This window comes from Adiantum capillus-veneris, chromosome 10, assembly GCF_014529385.1.
Source record: "Adiantum capillus-veneris isolate H3 chromosome 10, ASM1452938v2, whole genome shotgun sequence".
Classification (NCBI taxonomy): domain Eukaryota; kingdom Viridiplantae; phylum Streptophyta; class Polypodiopsida; order Polypodiales; family Pteridaceae; genus Adiantum; species Adiantum capillus-veneris.
This window is the reverse complement of record NC_140940.1, coordinates 115996474-116023194: the sequence shown is the minus strand read 5'-3', so window position 1 is coordinate 116023194 and position 26721 is coordinate 115996474. Positions and strand designations below refer to the sequence as shown.

The following is a 26721-nucleotide window of genomic DNA, read 5'->3' as shown; positions in this document are numbered from 1 at the left end:
GCTGAATATTCTACATTGGAAGCAGGATTACAAATTTTTTTGAAGCATGGGATTAGAAGGTTGAACATATATAAAAGGGCTAAAGCATCTATTGGTGGTCCACAAGGTGGTGTCTTGGACATTACTTTGATAACAAACTAAGGATTTCAATTTCATATGTCCCATATGAACATACCAACCATGTTGCATCTTACTGGAAGTCTTTTGACAAGGATAATCCAAAAGTACAATGTCCACAAAATTTTAATAAGATTTGCAAATTTTTTCCCATGTACTATTTTTTGCTAAGCCAACCACCAAAAAGTGAAATGGTGGTACCACCAATACATGCTTTCACCCAAAAGGTGATGCGTTGCTAGTTGTGAAGCAAGTGTTGGGTGTGTGGAGGAGCAAGATCACCTCATTGAAGGAAATGTGTTTTAGAATTAAAGGCCTGTTAAAAAAGTTCAATTAAAGCATAAAGTATCAGACACATTGAACGTGCTCTAAATGGAGAGGCACATGAAGCATCTCAAAGCATGATTGGGGAGCTATTTGTGTTGAGCACCAACTTACCTCTTTATCATGGCGGTGATAGGAATCAACACACAAAACCTCTATAGCTAGGCCACAGGTTGCAAGAGCTATGGAGTGCTTCCTTTCCCTCTTATGTACAGTGTGGTGCCAGGAGTGATGCCCTGCACGCTACGCACTGCTCTCTCTCTCCCCTATGAGCAGTATGTTATGCCCCTCTAGTGGGCTTTTCATTTGACCAATGTACAGTTATGTGGGTTCATGCACGATTGCCGAGGCAAGAGCCTCTTGCACAGGTACTGGATTAGCTAGCAGCTAATCCCCCGCAGGTACAGGTGAATTCGGAGAGGTTTCAAGTGCAAAATCTCGTTCGATTCAAAGGGCAAGTAGCTCTACACATGCGAGAGCTCGAGGACTTGCTACGGATGCGACCGGCACGCGAAACGGTATACAGACCCGCAAGACCTGAGCTCTAAATAAAGACTCCTACCAAAGTCACCCTCATATTTCGATTGAGCAATTAGATGAACGAAGTAAAAAGATTCAACAAGAGCTATTCCGGTCTTCTGTCACCCCTCAGTGGTGTGCTAGATGAAAAGAGAGAGAGAAAGAGAAAGCCTTGACAAGCTGGCAGCCCTTCGACCTCCAATGACTCCCCTCTTTTATACAGAGGCTGCTCTTCCCAAACTAATGTTTATGCTAGTCTCCAATTGCAGTGCTGAGTGCCTTTATGTGAGTTCACATGACAAGCATGCCCTCCTCTGGCCCTTCAAAAACCACCTGGCATCCCTTCAACTTCTGTGAGATGGGCTTGCTGTCCCTTGGATACACCCTTGAACTAATGGTGGCACCCCCTCAAGTCGGCATACTCACAGCACCCCCCATACCCCAAAGGGTAGCACGCAATCCTTCACTTTCTGCAGCATGGCCCCTTTTCTCTCTCTTTCTGCAACGCAGGCGGCCTCTCTTTCCTTTGACTCTGTAGCGTCCCCCATGAAAATCATTTGTCATACTCAGTGCCACCCCTTTTGCGGCTCTCTTTTTCAAGCTCTTGGTGATTGCCTTCATGAAACTCCCTCTACCTACCTCTGTCTTGCACACGGCTAGACCTCTGGCCTCTAGATACACACACAAACCTGCTCAGACCACCAAGTGTACCCCCTTTGCTCAGCCTCTTGTTAGGTTCATGCTGCCGGTTCAGCTGCTTATCAGCTCTACTTGAGCCCCTTTTGCAGTCCGTGGTTGACACCACTAGCCTCCCACCTCTGGTAAAGCTCGATGCTACTCTCTCCTCCTTTGTATAGGCCTTGCACACGGCTAGACCTCCTTTTCAGATGGCGCTTCCCCCCCCTATTTCAGAGTTCTCCGAGCCCACGTCTGCCCCCTTTGGCTACTTTGAGAGCCCTCTCTCGGCCTTATCCTGATCCTGCTCATGCCATGGCGACTCCCCCTTCTATCAGCTGCCCGTAGAGCTGATGGCGTTCGTGAGCATCTTTCCTTCACCGCATGCTGGTGATCACATTGAGAGCCCCGAAGCCCATGCTCGCCCTCTTCTGCTTATGAAGTTCCCTAATTACGCATCCTCACACACCCCGTTGAAGCTTTGCGAGTGTGGTCTCTAGCTCCCTCCACTCAATATGGAGCACCGCCCCCTGCAGTCCCGCGCCGTTATGGGCAGCCCTTCAGATGGCACCCTCCTTTCTTACTCGGCCCCTCGACTTCCACTCACCCTTTAGCTGCCCTTTGGCATCAAGCCCGGCGGCCTCTGTAGCATGTAGTCGAGCTTCTCCTCGGTTTCTTGCTGGAGAGCCCTAGCCGCTCTTCTCCCTTTGCTTCCGAGCCTGGCTTCGAGAGCCCCTTTCTCTACCTGCTTTCCCTTGCTCGCCTGTATTGTGCTGGCCACCCCTCCTCAAACAGCGCCTCCTTCCTCACGTGCAGCCCATTCCCCTTTATTATTACAGGTGCCCCCCTTAAAAAAATTGCATTTTCCTTCCTTTCCAATCATTTAGCCAAGGGTTGGCTCCCACTGAGATAGTACTGCTAACATTGATTCAATGTTTGAGTTCCTTGTCGTAGCTGCATTGAGCTTGGATCTCACTATCCCTAGCCCTTCACTTGACAAGACCATAGTGTTTACTTTATTGGCTCTACCCCAAGTAGTGCACAATGCTAGTGAAGCCTGCTGATGTAGCCTTATTCATCACGACCTAAATGATGCTCGACCCTCATGAGTAGCCTCAAGCTTCAAGTGCATCCATTCTTTGCAAACTTGGTCAAACAGCGAGCAGTAGACCATAGCCAGGAGCACACATCCAAAATTGGCATTGCCCAACACTGTACAAGCAACCATATCACACTCAAAAGTGGGAAAAGCGAGCACATCATATATACATGAGCCGACAAACTTCAAACCAAAAAACTCCTATCATAGTTTGCCAACCCCCCTAGCCTACTAGAGCATTCATGCTTAGCAGCAACATCACTTTATTCATGCATATTAGCCACACCATATGTACAGTATATACAAAAGTATTATTCTTGATCATATACACCCACCCTGGGTCAAATGGGTAAAGCATGCACCATCTGCCTATGAACTACTACCATCTTGTCGAGCATTGCATTCATACCAACTTTTATAATTTCACTAACATCACATGCATCCATCAAATCCCTTGTGTCCATATCAACATGATATGTTCTTCGGCTTTATTTCCTGCATAGAGTTCAAAATCTTCAGCAAGAGCATCAACCTAAGTTGCATTATTCGTTATTTGGGAGACGTATAATACGCGAATAATGGGCGTATTATTCGTTTATCTAAATTATACGGCCATATTATACGGTGCCACATCAGCATAAACGGCTAATCGTATAACTTCTTGGTTTTTCGATCGAAATTATTTTTGATCAAAAATTATAACGATCGAATATGTTAGTATATATAGCAGCACGCGACAGGCCTTATACCAGCTTTCACTGTCAGTGTTGTCCATGTGAGTACTCTCACCAAACGATCAAAAAAAATAATTTGTACAAAAATAAAATAATTTAAGTTTAATAAAAATTAAAATTCAATAGAATTTTAAGTTTTGTGATTCAAATATATGAATTTGTTTTGAAAAACTTAGTAAATAGTTGAAAGTTTGTATTTTGTGAAGAGTTTAATCTCTCACCTGATACAAACTGTAATTATAAGAATCACTTGTCAATGTGTTCAATTAATTGATACTTGAAAGCGACTAATAAAAAAAAGTAAGATATTATCGTTGTGTGTAGAGTGTACTCTCACATGAGATAATTAGTTTAAAAATATAATTACATAAAAATTAATTTTATGTAATTTAAAGTTCGATTTTGATGTGTAGAGATTTTCTCTCACTTCAAAATGAATATAATGAAACAAAATTATATTTTTACGTTTTGTGTAGAGCTATTCATACTGCTATGCTCTCACTAGAGTAAAAATTTAGGAAAAACATATCCAAAAATATTGATATTCTCTTATCTTTATTTGGACTGCAAAATCTACTGTACTCTGTGAGAGCATACACATGCTTGCATTATAGATAGATAATCGCTTAAAAATCTATGGTAAAGTGTAAGAAATTTTTGTTCGCACTTTACATAGATACGATAATTATCAAGTATTGTCAGTGATTATCATTTTGACATTTAAAAATGTCACTTATAGCTCTTGTATGTATAGCAATTTATAATGATAATCATTTTAATACTTGATTTAATTGTAATTATTGATTATCGTAATGTGTTAAAGCTACAAGCTTGCACTTTAGATAAATCGATGCAATTTATATGTAATCCAATGGTATTGTTTTTTATTATTGAATTTTTGTTCAATCATTGTTAGTTAAATTAGTTTAATATTTTAATTGATTTTGATTATGAAAATGATCATTGACTTTGTTTTTACTAGCAAATTACTTTTGTGCATCATGGTGAAAGGACAAGAGTGGAGTTATGTGCATGAGTTGAAAGCTGGGAGAAATACATCTCGACTTAAATGTAAATCTTGTGGCCACGAGTTCAGTGGTAATGCAACCAGAATTAAAGAGCATTTATTTAAAGTCCCTGGCAATGTTGAAAAGTGCGGGGCACCACCAAAAGATATTCATGAAAAATTTGCCATGTATTCTCGCAAAGTAAAGTTGATTCTTGCAGCTAAACATAAAGGTGATGTCTTTAAAGATATTCATGCGAATATTGAACCATCTGTATGCAATGAGGCAACAGAAGAGGTCTGTACCACTCAAGTAAATGATCAAAGTTCTCAATTAAACCCTCTTCATGGACATGCTTCTACATCAGGAGGAGTTCCTAGCACAAGCAAATCCGGCAGAGCGTCATCCAATGGACAGACAATGCCTGAAGCATTAGGTAAACAATGGTTGCTTGAGTTACATTTAAAATGGACACAAGCATTTGTTCCGTGTGTCATATCGTTCAATGCTATGCGCAATCCAATATTTCAAGATGCTTTGATGAGTACAGCCAAAAAAGGATTTGTGCTTCCTGACTATAACAAGATGCGAACTGAATATCTTGATAAAGTCAAAGACAGCACTGAAGCCATTCTCAAACGCACAGTTCTAGAGTTTGTTACAGCATATGGATGCACCATAGCATTGGATGGATGGACTAACTGTCAGAAAAAACCTTTAATCAATGTAATGCTTATTAACCCTAGAGGGGCTATGTTCTTGGAAGCAAATGACAGCTCATTGAAAGAGAGGACTATCACCTACCTAGCAGGGGTGTATGAGCGTGCAATTGCAAAGGCAGGTGGACCAAAGAATGTGAGTGCTATTGTCACAGATAATGCGGCCAACTACAAAGGAGCAGGAAGAGCTATTTAAGTCAAGTATCCAGAGATTTCTTGGGTACCATATGCAGCTCACACTTTAAATTTTCTTTTAAAAGATATTGGTAAAATGGCATGTGTGAAGCAAACTTTATTGGATGCAAATCATGTGGTGATATTCATTAGAGAGCATCAATTTTCGTATGCTCTTTTTCGAACCAAGTCACCAAATAAAGCTTTGCAAATATTTTGCGCGACAAGGTTTTCTACGGCATACTATGTTCTTGCTGCTTTGCAAGAGTTGAAGCCTTCATTGATGGAAACCTTAGCAGAAAGAAGATGGGATGGATGGCTCAGCAAGTATCCAAGTTATGAGGAAGCAGCTGGTCGATGTGCGCAAATAGTAAACTCGCCAGTCTTTTGGCGTAATGTAGAAAGAATAGTAACTGTGTCAAAGCCATTTGTAGATCTTTTGAGAGCAGTTGACACAGATTCTTTTATTTTTGGTCGGGTCTACTAGTATATGTCAGAGGCTATACGCAAGCTAAGAGAAAATGTCAGTTTTGGTGCAAAGGATAAAGCTACCATGATTACAATTGTTAACATGCGTTGAGTGCAGTTGCATACGCCATTGCATGGTGCGGCTTTTGTATTAGATCCTAAGTTTCAAATGCATCAGCAATCTGTCAACAAAGAAGTTATGTCGGACTTCAAAACAGTGTGCTCCTAACTCTTAGGGCACGAAGATGGAAAAACAGCTTTTCATCAGCGAGTAGATTATGCAAACAGAACTGGTATGTTTCAGGATCCGTGGCATATAGATGCCATTGGCAAAACAAGTGCACCTTTATGGTGGAAGGAGTATGGTGGAGAGAAAGTGGAGCTGCAACACATTGGAGTTATAGTTTTATCAGTAGCTGCATCAAGTGGAAGTTGTGAGCGAAACTGGTCAACATTCGACTTTGTGCACACTAAAAAGCGAAACAGACTTCATACTAAACGGATTGTTGATTTGGTGTATGTTTTTTGCAATATGAGACTTATTTATAAGCCTCAAAACATTGCAACTAGAGCCGCTCAAAAGCAATATGGAGTCTTCCAAATGCATGAAGCTATTTCTGCAGAAGTTGATGATGATGATGATGATATGGAATGGGAGATAGTTTCAGAATGCTCAGATATGGACGAAGCAGATGATATGGTTGCAGTTTTTGAAGATGGAGATGATTTGTGAGAGTACCATTGTAATACTTACTCAACAAGTATATGATGAAAGAAAGTGTTATCTCGTTGTCGTTCACATCAAAACCTCTCTCTTTCTCTCTCTCATACGCACATATTCACTCACACTCAAATATAAACTGCCGATAATATCTTGTTGAATAACAATTACATAAAGTCGATGTAGGTTTGAAATTACAACAAGGTTCTGGAAAATTACTCAATCGAAAAGATTTTGATATAATTTTGAGATTACAAAAATCTTCTGAGTGACTTATGAGTTTGATAGATTTGCTATAAGTTCGTCTATGGTAAAATCTGTAATTCCTAGCTCAGGGGATGGTTGAGCAACATCTTTATGTGAAGTGGTAGTATCATCTAGAAAAGGTCCATACAATGATTCATATCGTTGAAGCTTTGCTTGTGCATCACTTAACTCTATTTCAAGCTCAAGAATACGGCTACGAAGCATGTCCGGTGTTTCTCCTTGGCTGGCAAGGTTTTTTCCTTGGCTGGCTAATTCAGCCAGTGTTTCTGACTCTTCAGGAAGTAAAACAATAGGACTCTTGCGAGGAGGCATTGGATTATTTGCATTGCGTGCTGCCACCTTTTCTGCAATGCGTCCACGTCCAACGCCATCGGTTCCTGGACGATCTGACCAATCTACTCTCTTCAGCAAAATATCGAACATAGCATTGCTGGATAAAGTAGATTGCTACTTGGTTGTTGTTTGGTAGGCATCTCTCTTGTCGTATAAACCTTTGCAGCAATACACCTGCCAGTCCTTTATGTTGCAAGTCAGAGAGCTTTAACGGAGCTGTATCTTTTGCATTGCCACTTATTTGAAATAGTTGATGGCGTACAAAGTGATTAGGGCAAAGATTTTTGCACTCTTTAAAGGTCAATGGTTCTCCCTGCAGCTCAGATTCATCTTCTTCAATGCTGGCAATAGTAGAAAGATCTGCTTGTCCACATCTAACTTGTTATTCTTTAAAAAATTCCTCAGCTTCAACGTGGTTGAGTTCTTCTTCCATATTTGCATATCAGGTGAACATGTCATTATTTTTAAATACCCATTCAATTAATTTGACATATATTGGACAGTATATTGAATGACAAACATAGATATTTTGTTCAATTAAACATACAATTAAATCTGACACCAAAAGTAAAACAATGATGAAATCATGAGACTGTGTTTTCATTAATCATCAGCTGGTGGTCGTAAGCCAGATGACATTACAATGTCGTAACCCACTCTATGGGCACCATTTAAACATAAGGAGAGATCAAAAGCATTAGGCCAGGTTTTGGGGTTTTTGCGCTTGCCGGTTTCAAGATGAGCAAGTACATTACTCAAAAAATGTCTCTTGCTTTGTTCTTGGTGCTCTGGTAAGCACTTCAATATGCGTTTACATGTATGACACATGGAATAAATATCCATAGCTTTGGTCCAGGAGGGAGGATTACTAGATATACATTCGAGGGCTGCCTATGGATAATCTCTCTCATATTGTTTTCTAGTTTTTATCTGCATATCGCGTAGAAGAGGAAAACCGGCTGTCGTATTTGTTTTGGTGCATGAATCCCAATCCACAATACCCGCGTAAACACCTTTTTCTCCAAAATGCAGCATCATATTCCGAGAGTGTAGATCATTGTGGAGGTAGTTATGCGTATGTATATACTTCAGAGTTTGGAGGAGAGCATTGATGATCTGCAAAATATTCTCCTGGAATAGCTCTATTGTTCCTGCAGTGAGTACGTAATCGCGAATGACAGGCTGGCTGTCGTCTGCAATGCATTCTTTGATCCATTGCTCCACATGGCCGCCATTCCAAAATCGTGAAATGAGCATTGGTCGCTCCACGTGGCGCACCATGGCAAGAGGATAGATAATACCTCGATGTGAAATATCCAAAATTGTTGCTTCGTCTTTGACCTGTTGCTCCATGGTGGGCCCATGTAAGTGTACTTTGAATACTTTTGCAACACACTTGATCTTTGAAAGAGGGATGTATGAAACCCACACGCTTCACATGTGCCCATCTTCCCTCTCCCAACTGTGGAGCTTGGATATTGAAGACGGCTGTGTCGGGTAAAAGGTGTAAAATAGGTGGTAGCTGAGAGAGGTCTAATGTAGCAACGGATGACGTTGCAGGCTCTGTTCTAAGAATGATTTCTGGTTCAACAGCAGCTTCAGAAGAGCTGGCTTCCACTCTTGCACGCTTTGCTGCTCTTTCTAACTTTTCCTTGCTCTTGAAATCCGTGTACAGTTGTTGCACAAGATGTATGCACTCAGCTATGTTTGGCAAGGAAGTAATTGGAGGATTTTTCATTTCTTGAAAGGTTTTGATGATCTGTCCAATGGTTTGTTTGACCATGTTTACTAAAGCACCTGATGTCAGGAGGGCTATGTCAAAAATAGTTGGTGCAAACTCTGTCTGGAGCTGCTCAAACACAGACTTGGTTAGAGTCTCTGTAAGCTAATAAAAATGCTCCGGAGCAACAGGGTTTAAACAACGCTTAATCTCTGCCTCTGACGTGTAATGGAAGTGTCTCACAATCACTTCGAGACGAACTTTCATTGATGTTTCGCTAGCTTAGTGTTTGTCATATCTATATGACAAAATTATAAATTAAGAATCTTACGAAAAGATTGTACACCATAGTAATATAGTTATTATATAATGAGTGTTAACCCTATATATATTAAATGATAATTCAAATTTATTAAATAATATTAAACTATTGCAAATCAAAGAGAAAACCGTATGATTACAAACCACATTATGCAAATAGACCATGAAAATTAAATTACACACACACACACACACAGGCCAGGAGTGTGAGATGCTCTCAGCACAAGAACTGGACCCTGCTATGTGCAGAAGTGTGAGATGATGAAAGAAATTACATCTAAAGGGTTGAAAAATCGTATATGTAAACAGCTCAGCTAGTGTGAGATATTCTCAGCACAAGTCCTGGATGCTGTTGTAAAATAGATTGATAGTTTTTATCAATCTAATCCCTGATAAAGTGTGTGGAACTCACAACACAACTATCAACCGGATAAATTAACAATTGCAGATGTAAGTTACCTATCGTATGTGTTTACGTCCAAAACAACACCAAGTCATTTGATGATGAAACATGATTTTCTTTTGGAATATGAAACACACGAGTAACCAGTATGTCACATTAAGATGAAGAGGGCATGAAAATATGCATCTCTTCACTCTTAATATAACGAGTGGTAACGCTTGCGTTTCTATGTAACACATATGACAGAAAAACTTAATCTAAAATTATAAATTTCATAAGCTATTTCTAATGGAGTGTGTGGAACACACAACACAACCATCAGCAAACAGCTCAATAATCTCTAATGTAAATCAATTGTTGTATATATCTACGTTCAGAGGAACACCAAGGCATCTGCTGATGAACAATGATGTTACTACAGAAATAGAAGCACAAAAATAACAAAAGTCGCATTAAGATGAAGAGGGCATAAAGTATGCATCTCTACACTCTTAAAATAACGAACGTTAATCTTTGTGCTTCTATGTAGAATAATCAATAATGATCTACTTTAAGATTGTAAATTTTATAGGCCACTGTGAAGTGAGAGGTGTAGCATCATGCCTACTACACTCCACGAGTCGACCTCTAATTCTAACTCATCTCTATGGTGAGAGATATACTACTACACCATACGAGTGAGAATCTAAATTTACCATAAGCCTTCTTTGGAGTGAGTTATATAACTACACACCACGGGAAAGGAAACTATATTCTACACACCCTTGGAGTGAGCCATATCGATACACACCACGAAGTGTCCTACGACCTGCAAGCCAACTTTGTGGTGAGAGCCGAAACTACTACACCACACAAGTCTGACACAACACAAAAAAAAAGTTAGTATTTACTGAAAATTTAAAAATTTTACCTGAAAATCGTTGTAAACCGAAGACGCTGTCGCTATGTGTCAAACTCTCAGAAGCTCCAAGCTCTCCAAACTCCAAAAAAATCCACAATGCTTTTCCATCGAATACGACGACGATTGTATATATATACAGTTTTTCGATCGAAAAATATCTCGATCGAAAACGGTTTTACAAAGCTATTTGATAATTGTTCGAAAATACGACGTATATTGACGTTTTATACGTATAATTTTTGTTATACGGACGTATAAATGCAACGCAGGCATCAACACTATCAGCTTTCTCTAACACATACTGCGTTTTCTTGGCTTGTCTTTTAATTTTCAGGTTTCGCAACCTCTCTTGAGCCTTTTCGACATAGTCAGCCATAGGAAAATTGTCTTTCTATCAGAGGCTCATCAAAGCCCCAACCATCATCATCATCATTAGCCACAAAAGTCCCATAATCCTTACTTTGATTGCATGCCATGTTTTTATCTCAATCAAGAGCGTCACCTGTAGGCGCCTCAGTTCCACCAACGATGCCACAAACGTAATCGCTATCCATCTTAGCATCCCAAATGGGCCCACTTACCCACAACTCATGTGGGTACCGTGACAATGCATCAGATGGAGGGAAAAAAACATCATCCATAATAATAGCATGCATGTTCTACATCACAACAAAAATCATTCCAAGGCATATAGCTCCAGCACATAGAGCTAGACAAGCCCTCATCTCGACAATTATCCACGCATGGATCCAAACAAGCCATAGTTTTTTCTAGGAGCGTCCGATTGCCCAATCGGGCTTCCTCACACGTGCGCGCATGGTTGCCGCATGGTTCAGTTTTTCGGACGCGAGCAGGGGATTTTTGACACGCTGGCAAAAAAAACCCCGATTTGTCAAATGTGGCCCAAAACGCCTCTGCGCGAATTGTGAAAAACCTGTAGCCATCCTGTTTGTGCAAAGAGAGCCCCCATCAAAGCTTGAGAGCCGAGAGGACTGGAGACCGCGAGCCGAGAGCCCTACCCAGTGCCCACACACTCTCCCGCGCGCGGCTGATTCTTCACCTACGTCGTCCGTTACTCGTGAGGCCTCCACTTTGTCAAGGTTTGCAACTTTGCAGTGTGCACCTTGCAAGTTTGCAGAATCCATATGGGCCGAGTGAAGCGTCCCGAATGGCAGTATGTAGAACAATTGAAGCCTCAAAAGAAAGGGCAATTTACATGTAAATGCAAGTATTGTGGGCATACTTGGGACGGCGGTCCCTCCCGTATTCGTGCACATTTATTGTCCCTCTCTGGCTATGGTGTAGGCCCATGTGGACTGGTGCCGGAGGACGTCAAAGAGGTGGTCACAAGATTGCATGTAGATGTACAAAATGATGGGAAGGACCCAAATGCATTTGTAGATGCCTTGGTGGATGATTTGGGAGCTAATGCCTCTGCCTCAGGCTCAATGAGTACACATGCATCAGGGAGTGCTCATGTAAGTGCCACTGGGACTTCGGCTTCCAAATCAAATGTGGGGTCCTCGAGCAAGAAGAGGAAGGTTGCACAAGGGCCCTTGGCAAGTGCATTTAGCTTGCAAGCACGCAAGCAAGCAGATCAAGCCTTGTGCAGGTTTTTTTATGCAGAGGACATTCCTGAATGGAAAGTGCGGAGTCCTTTCTTTTTGGAAATGGTGAAGGTAATTGGACAAGTTGGTCCATCGTATGTGCCTCCCACATACAATGCTTTGCGCACCACAGAGTTAAATGATGAGGTCAAATGCATTGGTCATGAGATCATGGGTGTGCGCGAGAAATGGAAAAAACATGGATGCACAATTGTATGTGATGGATGGTCTGACACTAGACGCAGGTCTATCATTAACTTTCTTGCATGATCTATACATGGTTCTGTGTTTTTGAAATCTGTGGACACATCTGGGGAGACAAAGACATCAGAATTTATTTTCAAGCAACTTAAGGATGTGATTATTGGGGTAGGACCCTCCAATGTTGTGCAGGTATGCATGGACAATGCAACTAATTGTGTTGGGGCCGGGAAAATGGTGGAAGAGAAATGGAAACACATTTTTTTCACGAGGTGTGCATGCCATTGCTTGGACCTCTTGTTTGAGGATATTGGGAAGCTCCCTTGGATTGCAAAAATTCTTGAAGATGCAACAAAGGTTGTCACATTTGTCACAAGGAAGTCCACTGTCTTGGCATTTTTTCGAATGGTTAGCAAGAAGGAATTGTTGAAGCCATCGGCCACTCAATTTGCCTACTACTTCATCATGTTGGCTAGTCTTGTGGATGAGAGATGTATGCAAGGTGTGCGTAGGCTTATGATTGATGCAAAATTTGTGAAAATGAAGGCATCCAGGAATGCAAAGGCCATAGTGGTCTCGGACATTGTGTTTAATGCATCCTTTTGGCAAGAGGCCAAGTTGATTTTGAAGATTTGTGCTCCCATCTTGAAGATACTTCGTTTGGCTGATAGGGAAGGAGCCACCATGGGGCTTGTGTATGAGCTTACGGATCGCATGATTGAGCAAATTCAAAACATGCAAGGTATTGATGCGGCAAGGATGCAAGAGATCAAGGACCTATGCGTTGATAGATGGAATATGATGCACACACCATTGCATGCTGTGGGATACTTGTTGCATCCTATATGGCGAGGAAGAGCAATTCAATGATAGTGAGGTTCATGACGGGTGGATGACATTTTTGGATAGGTATACCAAGGGTGATTTGACCATGGAGGGTACCCTCATTGATGAGTTGGACACTTTCCTCAGTGAAAGAAAGTCATTTGCTCATCCTATTGCAAAGGATCCAAAGAGAATGCAAGAGGGTGTAAAATGGTGGGAGACTTTTGGGGCTTGCACGCCCACATTGCAGACTCTTGCACTTAAGGTGCTTTCTCAAGGGACATGTGCCTCTCCATGTGAGAGAAATTGGAGTACCTTCTCTCTCATTCACACCAAGAGAAGAAATAGGTTACTTCCTGCTCATACCGAGAAGCTTGTCTACATACACACCAACTTGAGGCTCTTATGCAAGATCAAAGAGCGCGGCTATGAGAGAATGGAGGTGACATTGGAGATGCTTAACAAAGAGAAGGATGAGGATCGCTTGCTTGAGTTGCAAGAGATTCAGGAGGCTATTGCACAGAGCACTGCTGATGTTATGGAGTCTCTTCCGATTAGCATGCCCAGTGATATTGGGACTTCATGCTCTGTTGCTGAGGATGAGGCTTGGGATGAGGATGAGGATGATGAGGATGATGATGAGGAGGTGGCCTTTGATGAGAGTTAGAGCTCATTGCATGTTGCTCGAGCCTCGGTCCTGACTCCTCTTAGCTCTACGGTCTACTTATGTTTTGGATTCACTATTTAGCATGGAGCGGCTGGACTCCACCCTCTAGGCTCTATTTATGTTTTGTCATTTGAATTTTGGAGTACTCAGTACACAGTCTTGTTGGTTTTGGAGGCTCCATATTATTTCATCTAGTATGATCATGATTCATTGATCATTTGATGTATCTATTGATCAAAGATCTTGATCTGTTTCTCGGCTCCCGACTCCTTGATTTAGCTAGATTCTACATTTTCAAGTTTCTATGATGTTTTAATGCATTATGTGGCTTTGGGCTACTCTCTAGAGTTTAGTGTTTAATTTTAATTGCTATTTGTTATGAGATATATATATATACACTAATTTTTTAGTGCCGTATGGTATTCCACGTATGGAATCTTCGGGGGGTCTGAATCGGGCTTATATCGGGCTTCCATACCCGCCCGAGTGAGACGCATGGTTGCCGCATGAAAAAACTATGAAACAAGCTATAACATTGCTCTCTTTGCCATACATGTAAGCAAAGCTATCCTCTTCATGATACTGCTCGCACATGACTCCTCATGAAGGTTTACATCATCAAAAGACAAAACCTAATCATAAGCATGTGACTCAACCTCATCAACACTACTAAAATCATCACAGGGAATAGAAGAGCTCTCATGTGTAGCCCACAAAGAAGCACAACACTGATCTACATGCTTAAAGCATCTGTTCTGCTTCAAGAAGTCAGCAATGCTCTTCACACCCAATAAATCCGTGCAAGCAACCTCAATGCCCAAGAGTCCTCGAAGAGTGCCATTGAATAAGAATTTCTCTTGCTTTGCATCTAAAACACATCCTCAAGAAGCTCAAGTTGTTGCTTTAGAGCACGAAAACTCATGCAACGCATGTCCAACTCTGATAGGCAATTTAACTGCAACCCCTGCATGGCATCATTCATCCGAAACAAAGCATCACTGAGCTTAACCATGTTTGCACTTCGCTATTTGACTCACCAAAACTAAAGGTACATGAGTTCAATGTCCTGAGTGGGAAGGCGCCAAAACCATGACAGGAGAAAGCCAAGACACAAAACCTCTATAGCTAGGCCTCTCTGTCATTTCGGAATAGCAAACATGTATACAGACCCGAAAGACCTGAGCTCTAAATAAAGACTACTACCAAAGTCACCCTCATATTTCGATTGAACAATTAGATCAACGAAGTAAAAAGATTCAACAAGAGCTATTCCGGTCTTCTGTCACCCCTCAGTGGTGTGCTAGATGAAAAGAGAGAGAGAAAGAGAAAGCCCTGACAAGCTGGCAGCCCTTCGAGCTCCAATGACTCCCCTCTTTAATACAGAGGCTGCTCTTCCCAATATAATGCTTCTTCCCGCCTCTAATTGCAGTGATGAGTGCCTTTATGTGCCTTCACATGCCAAGCATGGCCTCCTCTGGCCCCTCAAAAACCACCTGTCATCCCTTCAACTTCTCTGAGACGGCCTTGTTGTCCCTTGGATACACCCTTGAACTAATGGCGGCACCCCCTCAAGTCGGAATACTCACAGCCCCCCCAGACCCTAAACGGTAGCAAGCAATCCTTCACTTTCTGCAGCACGGCCCCTTCTCTCTGTCTTTCTGCAACGCAGGCGACCTCTCTTTCCTTTTACTCTGTAGCGTCCCCCATGAAAATCATTCGTCATACTCAGTGCTACCCTTTTTGCGGCTCTCTTTTTCAAGCTCTTGGTGATTGCCTTCATGAAACTCCCTCTGTCTTGCACACGGCTAGACCTCTGGCGTCTGGATACACGCACAAACCTGCTTAGACCACCTAGTGTACCCCCTTTGCTCAGCCTCCTGTCAGGTTCATGCTGCCGGTTCAGCTGCTTATCAGCTCTACTTGAGCCCCTTTTGCAGTCCGTGGTTGAGAGCACTAGCCTCCCACCTCTGGTATACGTGAAGAAGGAGGCGCTGTTTGAGGAGGGGTGGCCAGCACGATACAGGCGAGCAGGGGAAAGCAGGAAGAGAAAGGGGCTCTCGAAGTCACGCTCGGCATGCAAAGGGAGAAGAGCGGCCAGGGCTCTCCAGCAAGAAACGGAGGAGGAGCTCGACTACATGCTACAGAGGTCGCCGGGCTTGATGCCAAAGGGGAGCTAAAGGGTAAGTGGAAGTCGAGGGGCCGAGTAAGAAAGAAGGAGAGTGCCATCTGAAGGGCTGCCCATAACGGCGCGGGGTTGCAGGGTGCGGTGCTCCATCAGTGGAGGGAGCTGGAGACCACACTCGCAAAGCTTCAACGCGGTGTGTGAGGACGCGTAATCAGGGAACTTCATAAGAAGAAGAGGGCAAGCATGGGCTTCGGGTCTCTCAATGGGATCACCAGCATGCGGTGAAGGAAAGATGCTCAGGAACCCCATCAGCTGTACGGGCAGCTGATTGAAGGGGGAGTCGCCATGGCGTGAGCAGGATCAAGATAAGGCCGAGAGAGGGCTCTCAAAGTAGCCAAAGGGGGCAGCCGTGGGCTCGGAGAACTCTGAAAGGGGGGGGGGGGGGGGGGGGGGGGGGGGGGGAAGCGCCATCTGAAAAGGAGTTCTAGCCGTGTGCAAGGCCTGTACAAAGGAGGAGAGAGTAGCATCGAGCTCTACGTAGGCCATTCCCCTCTATTATTAGAGGCGACCCCCTTTTTAAAAATTACATTTTCCTTCCTTTCCAATCATTTAGCCAAGGGTTGAGTTCCTCGTCGTAGCCGCATTGAGCTTGGATCTCACTATCCCTAGCCCTTCACTTGACAAGACCATAGTGTCTACTTTATTGGATCTACCCAAGCAGTGCACAATGCTAATGAAGCCTGTTGATGTAGCCTTATTCATCACGACCTAAATGATGCTCGACCCTCAATAGGCTCAAGCTTCAAGTGCTATCACAGGCTCATCAAAGCCCCAACGATCATCATCATCATTAGCCACAAAAGTCCCATAATCCTCACATTGACTGCATGCCATGTTTTTATCACAATCAAGAGTGTCACATGTAGGCACCTCAGTTCCACCGACGATGCCACAAACGTGATCGCTATCCATCTCAGCATCCCAAATGGGCCCACGTACCCACAACTCATCTGGGTACCGTGACAACGCATCAGATGGAGGGAAAAAAACATAATCCGTAATGATAGCATGCATGTTCTCTACATCACAACAATAATCATTCCAAGGCATATAGCTCCAGCACAAAGACCTAGACAAGCCCTCATCTCGACAATTATCCACGCATGGATCCAAACATGCTATAACATTGCTCTCTTTGCCATACATGTACGCAAAGCTATCCTCTTTCATGATACTGCTCGCACAGGACTCCTCATGAAGGTTTACATCATCAAAAGACAAAACCTCATGATAAGCATGTGACTCAACCTCATCAGCACTACTAAAATTATCACAAGGAATAGAAGAGCTCTCATGTGTAGCTCACAAAGAAGCACAAGATTGATCTACACACTTAAAGCATCTGTTCTGCTTCAAGAAGTGAACAATGCTCTTCACACCCAATAAATCCGTGCAAGCAACCTCAATGCCCAAGAGTCCTGGAAGAGTGCCAATGAATAAGACTCTCTTGCTTTGCATCTGAAACCACATCCTCAAGAAGCTCAAGTTGCTGCTTTAGAGCACGAAAACTCATGCAATGCCTGTCCAACTCTGATAGGCAATTTAACTGCAACCCCTGCATGGCATCATTCATCCGAAACAAAGCATCACTGAACTTAACCATGTTTGCACTTCGCTATTTGACTCACCAAAATTGAAGGTACTTGAGTCCAATGTCCTGAGAGGGAAGGCACCAAAACCATGACAGGAGAAAGCCAAGACACAAAACCTCTATAGCTAGGCCTCTCTGTCAGTTCGGAATAGCAAACATGGATATAGATCCGAAAGACCTGAGCTCTAAATAAACACTCCTACCAAAGTCACCCTCATATTTCGATTGAACAATTAGATCAACGAAGTAAAAAGATTCAACAAGAGCTATTCCGATCTTCTGTCACCCCTCAGTGGTGTGCTAGATGAAGAGAGAGAGAAAGAGAAAGGCCTGACAAACTGCCAGCCCTCCGAGCTCCAATGAGTCCCCTCCAATGAGTCCCCTCTTTAATACAAAGGTTGCTCTTCCCAAACTAATGTTTTTGCCCACCTCTAATTGCAGTGTTGAGTGCCTTTATGTGCCTTCACATGCCAACCATGGCCTCCTCTGGCCCTTGGATACACCCTTGAGCTAATGGTGGCACGCCCTCAAGTCGGTATACTCACAGCCCCCTAGACCCCAAAGGGTAGCACGCAATCCTTCACTTTCTGCAGCACGGCCCCTTTTCTCTCTCTTTCTGCAACGGAGGCGGCCTCTCTTTCCTTCTACTCTGTAGTGTCCCCCATGAAAATCATTCGTCATACTCAGTGCCACCCCTTTTGCGGCTCTCTTTTTGAAGCTCTTGGTGATTGCCTTCATGAAACTCCCTCTGCCTACCTCTGTCTTGCACACGGATAGACCTCACGCCTCTGGATACACGCACAAACCTGCTCAGACCACCAAGAGTACCCCCTTTGCTCAGCCTCCTGTCAGGTTCATGCTACCGGTTCAGCTCCTTATCAGCTCTACTTGAGCCCCTTTTGCAGTCCGTGGTTGAGAGTACCAGCCTCCCACCTCTGGTAGAGATCGATGCTATTCTCTCCTCCTTTGTACAGGCCTTACACACGGCTAGACCTCCTTTTCAGATGGCGCTTCCCCCCCCCCCCCCCCCCCCCCTATTTCAGAGTTCTCCGAGCCCACATTTGCCCCCTTTAACTGCTTTGAGTGTTGGATAATTAATCCATGTCATCACACAAGTCAGCAACCCACGCACCACACACGTGGTTAGATGCCAAACGGCATGCACCTCCATGAATAGCATGAACGTGTAACTGTCTCCATAACTTCCATAACTGTATAAAACCACTACCTTGGCAGTAGAAAAAATATATCTTTCTTGCCCATGCCTCTGCGTGCTCTCTCTCTCTCTCTCTCTCTCTCTCTCTCTCTTTCTTTTACATGGTATCATCGAGCAGGCCATCCTGGCTGCCCTGTGCGGAGCCCCACCATGACCCTGCACATTTCTCACTAAGGCAAAAACCCTCCTTATTGATTCTCCTCACTACCCTGCGCTGAACTAACCATGCCTCCTGCGCATCAAATGTTGATGCAAAGATCAGCCTCATCGCCGGCTCTCTTGGTTGCCATGCGGTCAACCCACCTTGCCTTCTACGGGCCCCTCCCTGCAGCTTCATTAGGCTGCCACCCCTGTTCACAAGTCGAGGTCAGTACCCTCCTTGCAGGCGATGCGTACCCTTGCGATTCTTTTCCTGCCAGCACAGTCGCTTGCCCTAAGTCCTGCCCAGCCGCCGCAGATGCCGGTGTTGATGATGATGCAATCATCATTAACGCCTTTCTCAGGACATTGACTACTGTAGAACCTTTCGTGGACGTTCAGCCCATGCCTTCGGCAGCAAGCCCAGTCAAGGCACAATCTCAAAGCCCTCTGCTAGCGCTTCTTGGAGCGTAGGCCTCATACAACAACCCCTTGCATGCACACATATTTCCTCCTGCTGTTGACGCCGCTGCTATCATTGAGCCCCTTCCTCCCAACCTAGCTGTTCCAGCTGTGGTTCAATCCACCCAAGTCGGGCTTCCCGGTGTAACTACCAATTCCCTGCTTCCAGTCAGCAAAGCCTGTGGCCTCTTGAAGACAGCCATACTGCACCCACTGCCTCACTTATAGCTCCTGATGGTGGTGCAACCATCATCGCGACCTTTCTTGGGGACTTGGAGGTCGAAGACTCTTCTGCAGCCAAAGATCCTTCTGTAGACGAGCCTGTTGCGGTCAATATTGCCGCCACCACTGCAGAAGAAGACAAAGTTGTGTCTCAACACAACCAGACACCATCCTCTACTAGTGCTCAAAGCACGGCTCCCCACCCCTCTGCAGAAGCAGACGATCTTGAACCTCCTGCTGCTGCAGACGACACCGCTGCCAACACTGCAGCCAAGAAAGTTTTTAGCATTACTGGTGCAGTAGTCGTTGCTGCACCACTTGCAGACGAGCCTTTTGTGGCCGGTACTATCGCCACCCCTCTGGAATCAACAGCTCCTGAAGCCAAGACGCCTTCCCATGTTGCCGCAGTTGCTACAGGTGGAGCCATCAAAGCAACCAAGGCTACTGTCTTAAACTTCGTTGCTATCAAAAGAGATGGTGCCCACGCTGCTGCTGCTGACACTGGTGCAGCCCTCACAGCCGAACATGCCGCCAATATCCTTGCGGACATAAATGGTGCAGCCAAAGCCACTGCTGCAAACGATGCTGCCAAAGATGCTGCTACCATTCCCAATATTCATATTGCTTCCACACTTGCTCTCGAAAATGCTGCCCACCCACGATTGCAGGAAACCTCCCTCAATTGCAGCTCTTACTCCCAGCTCAACGATGGCCGTAATGGTATCCGTCCCCACCCTGGTCTCAACCTTTGCCGTTTTAGCCAAAGACGCCCACACAAAACTTGCTCAACACTGAAGACCCGCTTTGACGGCGAGCCACCTCGCAAGCCTCCTACATCGAGCGGTGTTTTCCACCTTTCCTCCAAGGATTTGAGAAAATCCAATCTCTGGCCTCTCCTTGAAGGTATAGTAAATAACTATTCAAATCCATTATTCAAGCTGGATTTACTTGTTTCTTACATGGTTGTAAACCTCCCACCTGAGCATCATTTCCACCCTTTACCCATTGAGAGCCTCTTCCACACGGACTCTCAAGCTACTACTACTCCCCTGAGTTGCTTTCCTTTGACACTTACCAATGCTCAAGCATTTCGAGCACCAGGGAAATCTCTGCTCGAAATGCTCAAGCATTTCGAGCACCAGGCAAATCTCTGCTTCCATGGATACCAATCAACTTTGATCCAGGAGGTGAAGCTTCTCATGGTAGGTCACTGCTCCCTACCAACTTCACTCTACCATGCTTGTGCTTCAAGTCTTATCCTCGACATCGACTAACACTCCCAAAGATGGATGTGTGCTTTCATTTCGCTTGTGGGGGCGAATATGTGGTGTTCAAGCTCTTGAAAGCATGCATGCCACGGACCAGATCATAGAACCAATCAAAGCTCGTACAAAACGAAGATCCGAGTTCCTTGATTTCTTCGTGGAAAAGTCAACAATTGATCCGGGCTGATCAATTTGCAACTGAGATGTCAAAATTGCATCATGTAAATTTTGCAAAACCATGATGTACAAACCTCACGCATGTAGACTTGCATTCACCATGAATCTGTATCCCAGGGATGCCCTTGTATGACGACACGTCTTATGGGGGCGTGTTGGATAATTAATCCATGTCATCACACAAGTCAGCAACCCACGCACCACACATGTGGTCAGATGCTCTACCTGCTTTCCCCTGCTCGCCTGTATTGTGTTGGCCACCCTTCCTCAAACAACGCCTCCTTCTTCACGTGCAGTCCATTCCCCTTTATTATTATAGGCAACCCCCTTTTAAAAAAAAGCATTTTCTTTCCTTTCCAATCATTTAGCCAAGGGTTGGCTCCCACTGAGGTAGTACTGCTAACATTTGATTCAATGTTTGAGTTCCTCGTCGTAGCCGCATTGAGCTTGGATCTCACTATCCCTAGCCCTTCACTTGACAAGACCATAGTGTTTACTTTATTGGCTCTACGCCAAGCAGTGCACAATGCTAATGAAGCCTGCTGATGTAGCCTTATTCATCACGACCTAAATGATGCTCGACCCTCAGTCGCCTCAAGCTTCAAGTGCATCCATTCTTTGCAAACTTGGTCAAACGGCGAGCAGTAGACCATAGCCAGGAGCACACATCCAAAATTGGCATTTCCCAACACTGTACAAGCAACCATATCACACTCTAAAGTGGAAAAAGCAAGCACATCATATATATCTGAGCCGGCAAACTTCAAACCAAAAAACTCGTATCAGCGGAAAATTTTGGCTCAAGAAGAGGATTTTTTGCTAACGGGAATCCTTTTGAAGGACATTCATAAGTCTAAGAAGTATGGTGGTGTGCGTAGAGCATCCAAGTACAAACTGATTGGTGATGTCTTTTACATGAAAGGGGATGATCTCATGTTGAGATGTGTACCTTGGCGGGAGGAGCTTTATAGACTGTTGGAAGAGAATCATGAAGGCACATGTGACAGACATTTTTCTCTGAAGATCACCTTGCATAAGATCTTGCAAGAGGGGTATGTATGGCCTAGTTTGCACAAGGATGTTCACCATTCGTGTAGGTCTTGCAATAGGTGTCAAGCATTTGGGAAGAGAGTGTTGAAGCCAGAGCTATGAAAAACCATTATGGCATTTGATGTGTTTGAAAAGTGGAGGATTGATGCAATAGGCCCGTTACCTATCACAAGTAGAGACAAAAGCTATATTTTGATTGCAGTAGACTATCTCTCTAGATGGGCAGAGGCTATAGCCGTAAAACAAATCACTGCAAAGGATGTGGAAAAATTTGTGTATGATGAAATATGTTGCGAGTTTGGGGTGCCACTAGAGCTACTTTCCGACAAGGGGCAAGGATTAAGAGCTAAACTATTAGACTTTTTATGCGCAAAGATGACGATTAGGCACTAGCATACCACTCCTTATTATCCACAATGTAATGTCTTAAATGAAATATTCAATGGTGAGCTGGTACAAATTCTTTCAAAACTGACAGAGCACGAAGAAAAGAATTGGGATTTGGAATTGCCTATTGCATTATGGGCTTATCGTACTTCGGTGAAGACAACTACAGGGTTTACTCCATTTCATTTGGTATATGGAAAAGAAGCATTATTGCCTATGGAAGTAGAGTTGCCTAAGACCAAGATGTTAGAAATGTTACTTGGGCAGTCCAGTGATGCATTCAAAGAGAGGCTCTTACAATTACAAGAGGTTCAACTGGATAGGATGAGAGCATTGGAACATTATGGGCAGATACAAGATAAGGCTTTAGAAAAGATAAATAAAAAGGTCAAAAGTAAGGTATCAAGAAACATGACTTGGTTTTGTGCTACGTTAGTAAGCTGGACAAGACATTCAAAAAGAAGTTTCAAATTAAGTGGGAAGGACCTTTCAAGGTAGTGGAGTGTTTTTCAAATGGTACATATCAGTTAGCTAACTTGGATGGGATTCTACATAAGTCAAGGGTAAATTGATTGCATCTTAAATTATATCATGCTAGATTAATGATGGTGGAGCAAGATGAGTTGTCTGCACAACAAGTAGTGTCTGTGCGGGATGAGAAGACCTGTGACGTGGCGAGTCTCATATCTCTTTTTGCTATTGCTGATCATGAAAGAACTAGCAGGATTGGGGATGGGCAAGGAGTTTTATGAAAGAATTGATTGCACATATGTACATACACATGCATGGTGCATCGAATAAAGAATTGCCCATTTTCCAGAGCCAAGTGGTTAAGTGGGCCCCACATGTGTACAGGTAGGACAGCGTGTACGTAGTACATCGATTTTCATCATCACATGTATCAGTGTGTTTTTTGATAATAACGAAGAGTTGGTAGAGCGTAAAACTTCTCGAGTAAGCTATCAGCGGGCCGAATCCATGAGGTAAGCAGGTGCGTCAAGTGACATCGAGTGGCGTTAGGAGGTCGAATGGGATCAACACTTGCACGTGGATAAGTGCGGACACAATGGGAATGTTTTCTTGTGATGATTATGCAGAAATGTCATCATGAGAACTATATTTGGGGGACACTTCACGTGATTGTGAGATCGATTATTGGGAAAAGTTGAGTGCCGGGTGTGGGGATGGATGTAGAAGGGTAATAAAAACGCCCTATTCGGCGTCCGTTTGAGGTCAATCAAAATTCCAAATGTGCCCAAGGGATAAATTGAAGTGTGGCCACTGAAAAACCAGATAAAAAACCAAATAAAATGTGGAGAGAAGAGGAGGAACATCCGCAACTCAATTTTTGCTGTTTTTGGAGCCTATTTTGGCCATAAACTGCTCAACCGAGGTCGAATTTGAGCTCTTTGATATTGTAGACTGGGTTTTTGGCCATTCCAGACACAATGGAACTTCCAAATTCCTCATTGTTTTTTTGCTGTTTTGGCTGTGTAAGTTTCTCCTGTGTGAGCGAAGCCTCTACTCCCATTTGTGATTGTATCTTGCATATTTTATCCATATTGTGTGAGCTATTTGCCCACTGGTGTTGGACCAAGCTCAATTGTATCTAAGCATTATAAATATTCCTCTTTTGAGCTAAGTTTTTATGTGTGTGTGTGTGTGTGTCTGTGTTGAGTGGGCAAATGGATAGTCTCTCTCCTCTCACTTCATCAGTGTGTTCCCTGTCTCGGCCAGGTGGGTTGTGTAAGCCGAGTGGTGCCCCATAGTGTATGTGTGTATTATCCCAAGAGGGGTGATTATAGAGGTGTTGTGTGTATTTCCATCCCACTCACAGCGGATAAGAATTTTTGCTCAAAATTGGTATGACTATAAAACTTGGAAAACAAATTTGAAGCTTCACCCTTAAGTGTGGTTCTAAAATAAGTCATTACATGTCACTCCTTACAAAGTTCAACATCAAACAAGCAAATGTGCGGGGAGCATGGGAATGCCTATTGTGCTTGCCCCCACAAGAATACATGTAATAACCTCCTAGAGCTACCTTTGTCAAAATTTAAGAAGAGGATGCTCATCACAAAGGTTCTCGTCTATGCCATGCTTGGGAAAAGGTAAGAGGACATGATGCTTTTATTCTCTTTGACCCTAGTTCTACTCACAATTTCATATCGGTAGAGTTGGCCACAAAGCTAGGCATCCAAGCCTATGAGATGGGAGATGTCCGACCTGCCGATGGTGCTTTCAAGGGGCAAGAAGCCTCAGTCACTTCCTTAATTGGGAAATTGAGTCTCCATGTCCAAAGCTATGTGGATCGACAAGGAGGATTTCTTTATCTCTTCTCTCAAGCACGAGGATGTAATCATAGGGGCACCATGGTTTGATTGCATGGCTGCCAATGTTCAATTCCTTGAAAGGCAAATCTACTTTAGGTTCAAGGAAAAAGATATGTACATAGATGCTAAGGAGTTAGGTAGTACCATACCTCTTGTACATAAGCAAGCTTTCTATTTCAGTGTACATGATTTTTGTTAAAGATTCTCAAAATCAACCTAATTCTTTAGCAAAAGAAAATATAAATAATCAAAATGAATTAGAGTTATCCAATTTACTCAAGCGGTTTCAAGATGTTTTTATTGAGGATATCCCTTGTGAACTACCTCCCAAACGGGGCAATGACGACCATGAAATTGAGCTTCTTCCAGGAAGTTCACTATGTAATAAACCTCCTTATAGAGTTTCCCAAGCGCAACAAGAGGAGATTATGTGGCAAGTGCATGAGCTAGTTGAGAAGGGCATGGTTAGGCATAGCTCATCTTCATTTTGCTCACCAGTGTGTTATTAGTGCAAAAGAAAGATGGCACATATCATATGTGTGTTGACTATATGGCACTAGATAGGGTCACTATCAAGAATAGGTATCTCGTTCCACGAGTAGAAGACCTATTTGATCAGCTACAAGGGTTGACCTACTTCAGTAGGATTGACATAAAAAGTGGCTACCATCAAATAAGGATAGTTGATCAAGACATTGCAAAGACCACATTTTGCACAACTTTTGGTCTTTATGAGTACAAGGTCCAAAGGAGTTAGGTTGGTTGAGCACTTGTAATTATTGGGAAGGCCAAAACGTAATCTCTGAAAATGATAATACATGTTGGACTAAACTAATAGGGTGAATGATGACATTTATATATTAAAACAAGAACTTGAAAAGACATTCTAACGGTCTTTGAAAGAAAGAAGAATTTACAGCTAGAAAAAGTATATATACACATATATGTATATTTGCAAAAGTATATTTTAAAGTAAAGAGCAAAAAGGTAAGACATTAGGTCTTACATGAAGGGACCCATTGACAAACTAAGCAAACACAAAATAAAAAGGAAGTCAAGCTACCTTTAAATGAAAGGACCAAGTTATATTCGGAAAAGACACATTTACAATATAAAAGGAAGATCTTATTTTTAGAAAACCTTCCTTTTCAACCAAAGAAGACACATGTTGTTAGTAAGCTCCACGTCAATGGTTGAAAAATTGCACTATTTACTCGCCCACCTCCCTATGGCCTTATGTAAGCCAAAACCTTAAGCTTTTGGCATGCCCAAAGGGTGAAGGTCATAGAGATGCCTTCCATTTTTAGTTTACTAAAAATGAGATTATTTTATTGGCTTTCTAAAAGAAGCCTTAGAGGAGAGTTAAGGTATGCATACTTTCAATGTTTTTAGCAATGATGACTTACTCTAAATGTTATTTCGTTTTTTATTTCACGTTTCATTTCACATCCTCACATGTCTTAACGGTTCTTGCATTCTTTTTTTTTAATGCTAAAATAAAGCTTCACCTTGCATAATTCTAGTAAATTCTATACATGCATATATGCACATATATCTATATATATTACACACACACACACACACACACACACACATATATTTATATATAAATGAGTTCTTTTTATTTCACTTTTCATCTCACATCCTCACATGGCTTGAATTTTCTTGCATTCTATACCTTGATTCCGATCAATGTGCGAGAAAGTCTCTTTTAGTAAGCGACCTCTGGTTCTTCCTCGTAAAGAAGCAAACCAAAAATACTACCATTTTTTTTGAACTTTGCAAGAATTTGAGAACCCAAGTAGATAAGGCAAGTGTAGATGGATGATCAGAGCTAATGTCACTAGATGGATGAAAAATACTCAAGTTGTGGTGCATGGTGGTCTTATTGGG

At 43.0% G+C, this 26721-nt stretch overlaps 2 protein-coding genes and 2 pseudogenes across 2 annotated transcripts; 2 read left to right on the top strand and 2 right to left on the bottom strand.

Annotated features, from left to right (window-relative positions):
- Positions 1-3179: 3179 nt before the first annotated feature.
- LOC147449496 (uncharacterized) lies at positions 3180-14396 on the bottom strand (annotated as a pseudogene).
- On the top strand, positions 11613-13897 carry LOC147449497 (uncharacterized; annotated as a pseudogene).
- On the top strand, positions 14313-16349 carry LOC147449495 (uncharacterized). The gene has a single exon (XM_086521933.1). The coding sequence runs from the start codon at positions 15581-15583 to the stop codon at positions 15977-15979; it is 399 nt and encodes a 132-aa protein (XP_086378059.1). The 5' UTR covers positions 14313-15580; the 3' UTR covers positions 15980-16349.
- A 55-nt stretch (positions 16350-16404) lies between these two features.
- On the bottom strand, positions 16405-18581 carry LOC147449494 (uncharacterized). The gene has a single exon (XM_086522627.1). The coding sequence runs from the start codon at positions 17155-17157 to the stop codon at positions 16723-16725; it is 435 nt and encodes a 144-aa protein (XP_086378753.1). The 5' UTR covers positions 17158-18581; the 3' UTR covers positions 16405-16722.
- Positions 18582-26721: the final 8140 nt, after the last annotated feature.

Coding starts and splice junctions, on each gene's coding strand:
- LOC147449495 (XM_086521933.1), top strand. CDS start 15,581: ATGAAACTCCCTCTGTCTTGCACACGGCTAGACCTCTGGCGTCTGGAT.
- LOC147449494 (XM_086522627.1), bottom strand. CDS start 17,157: ATGAAAGAGGATAGCTTTGCGTACATGTATGGCAAAGAGAGCAATGTT.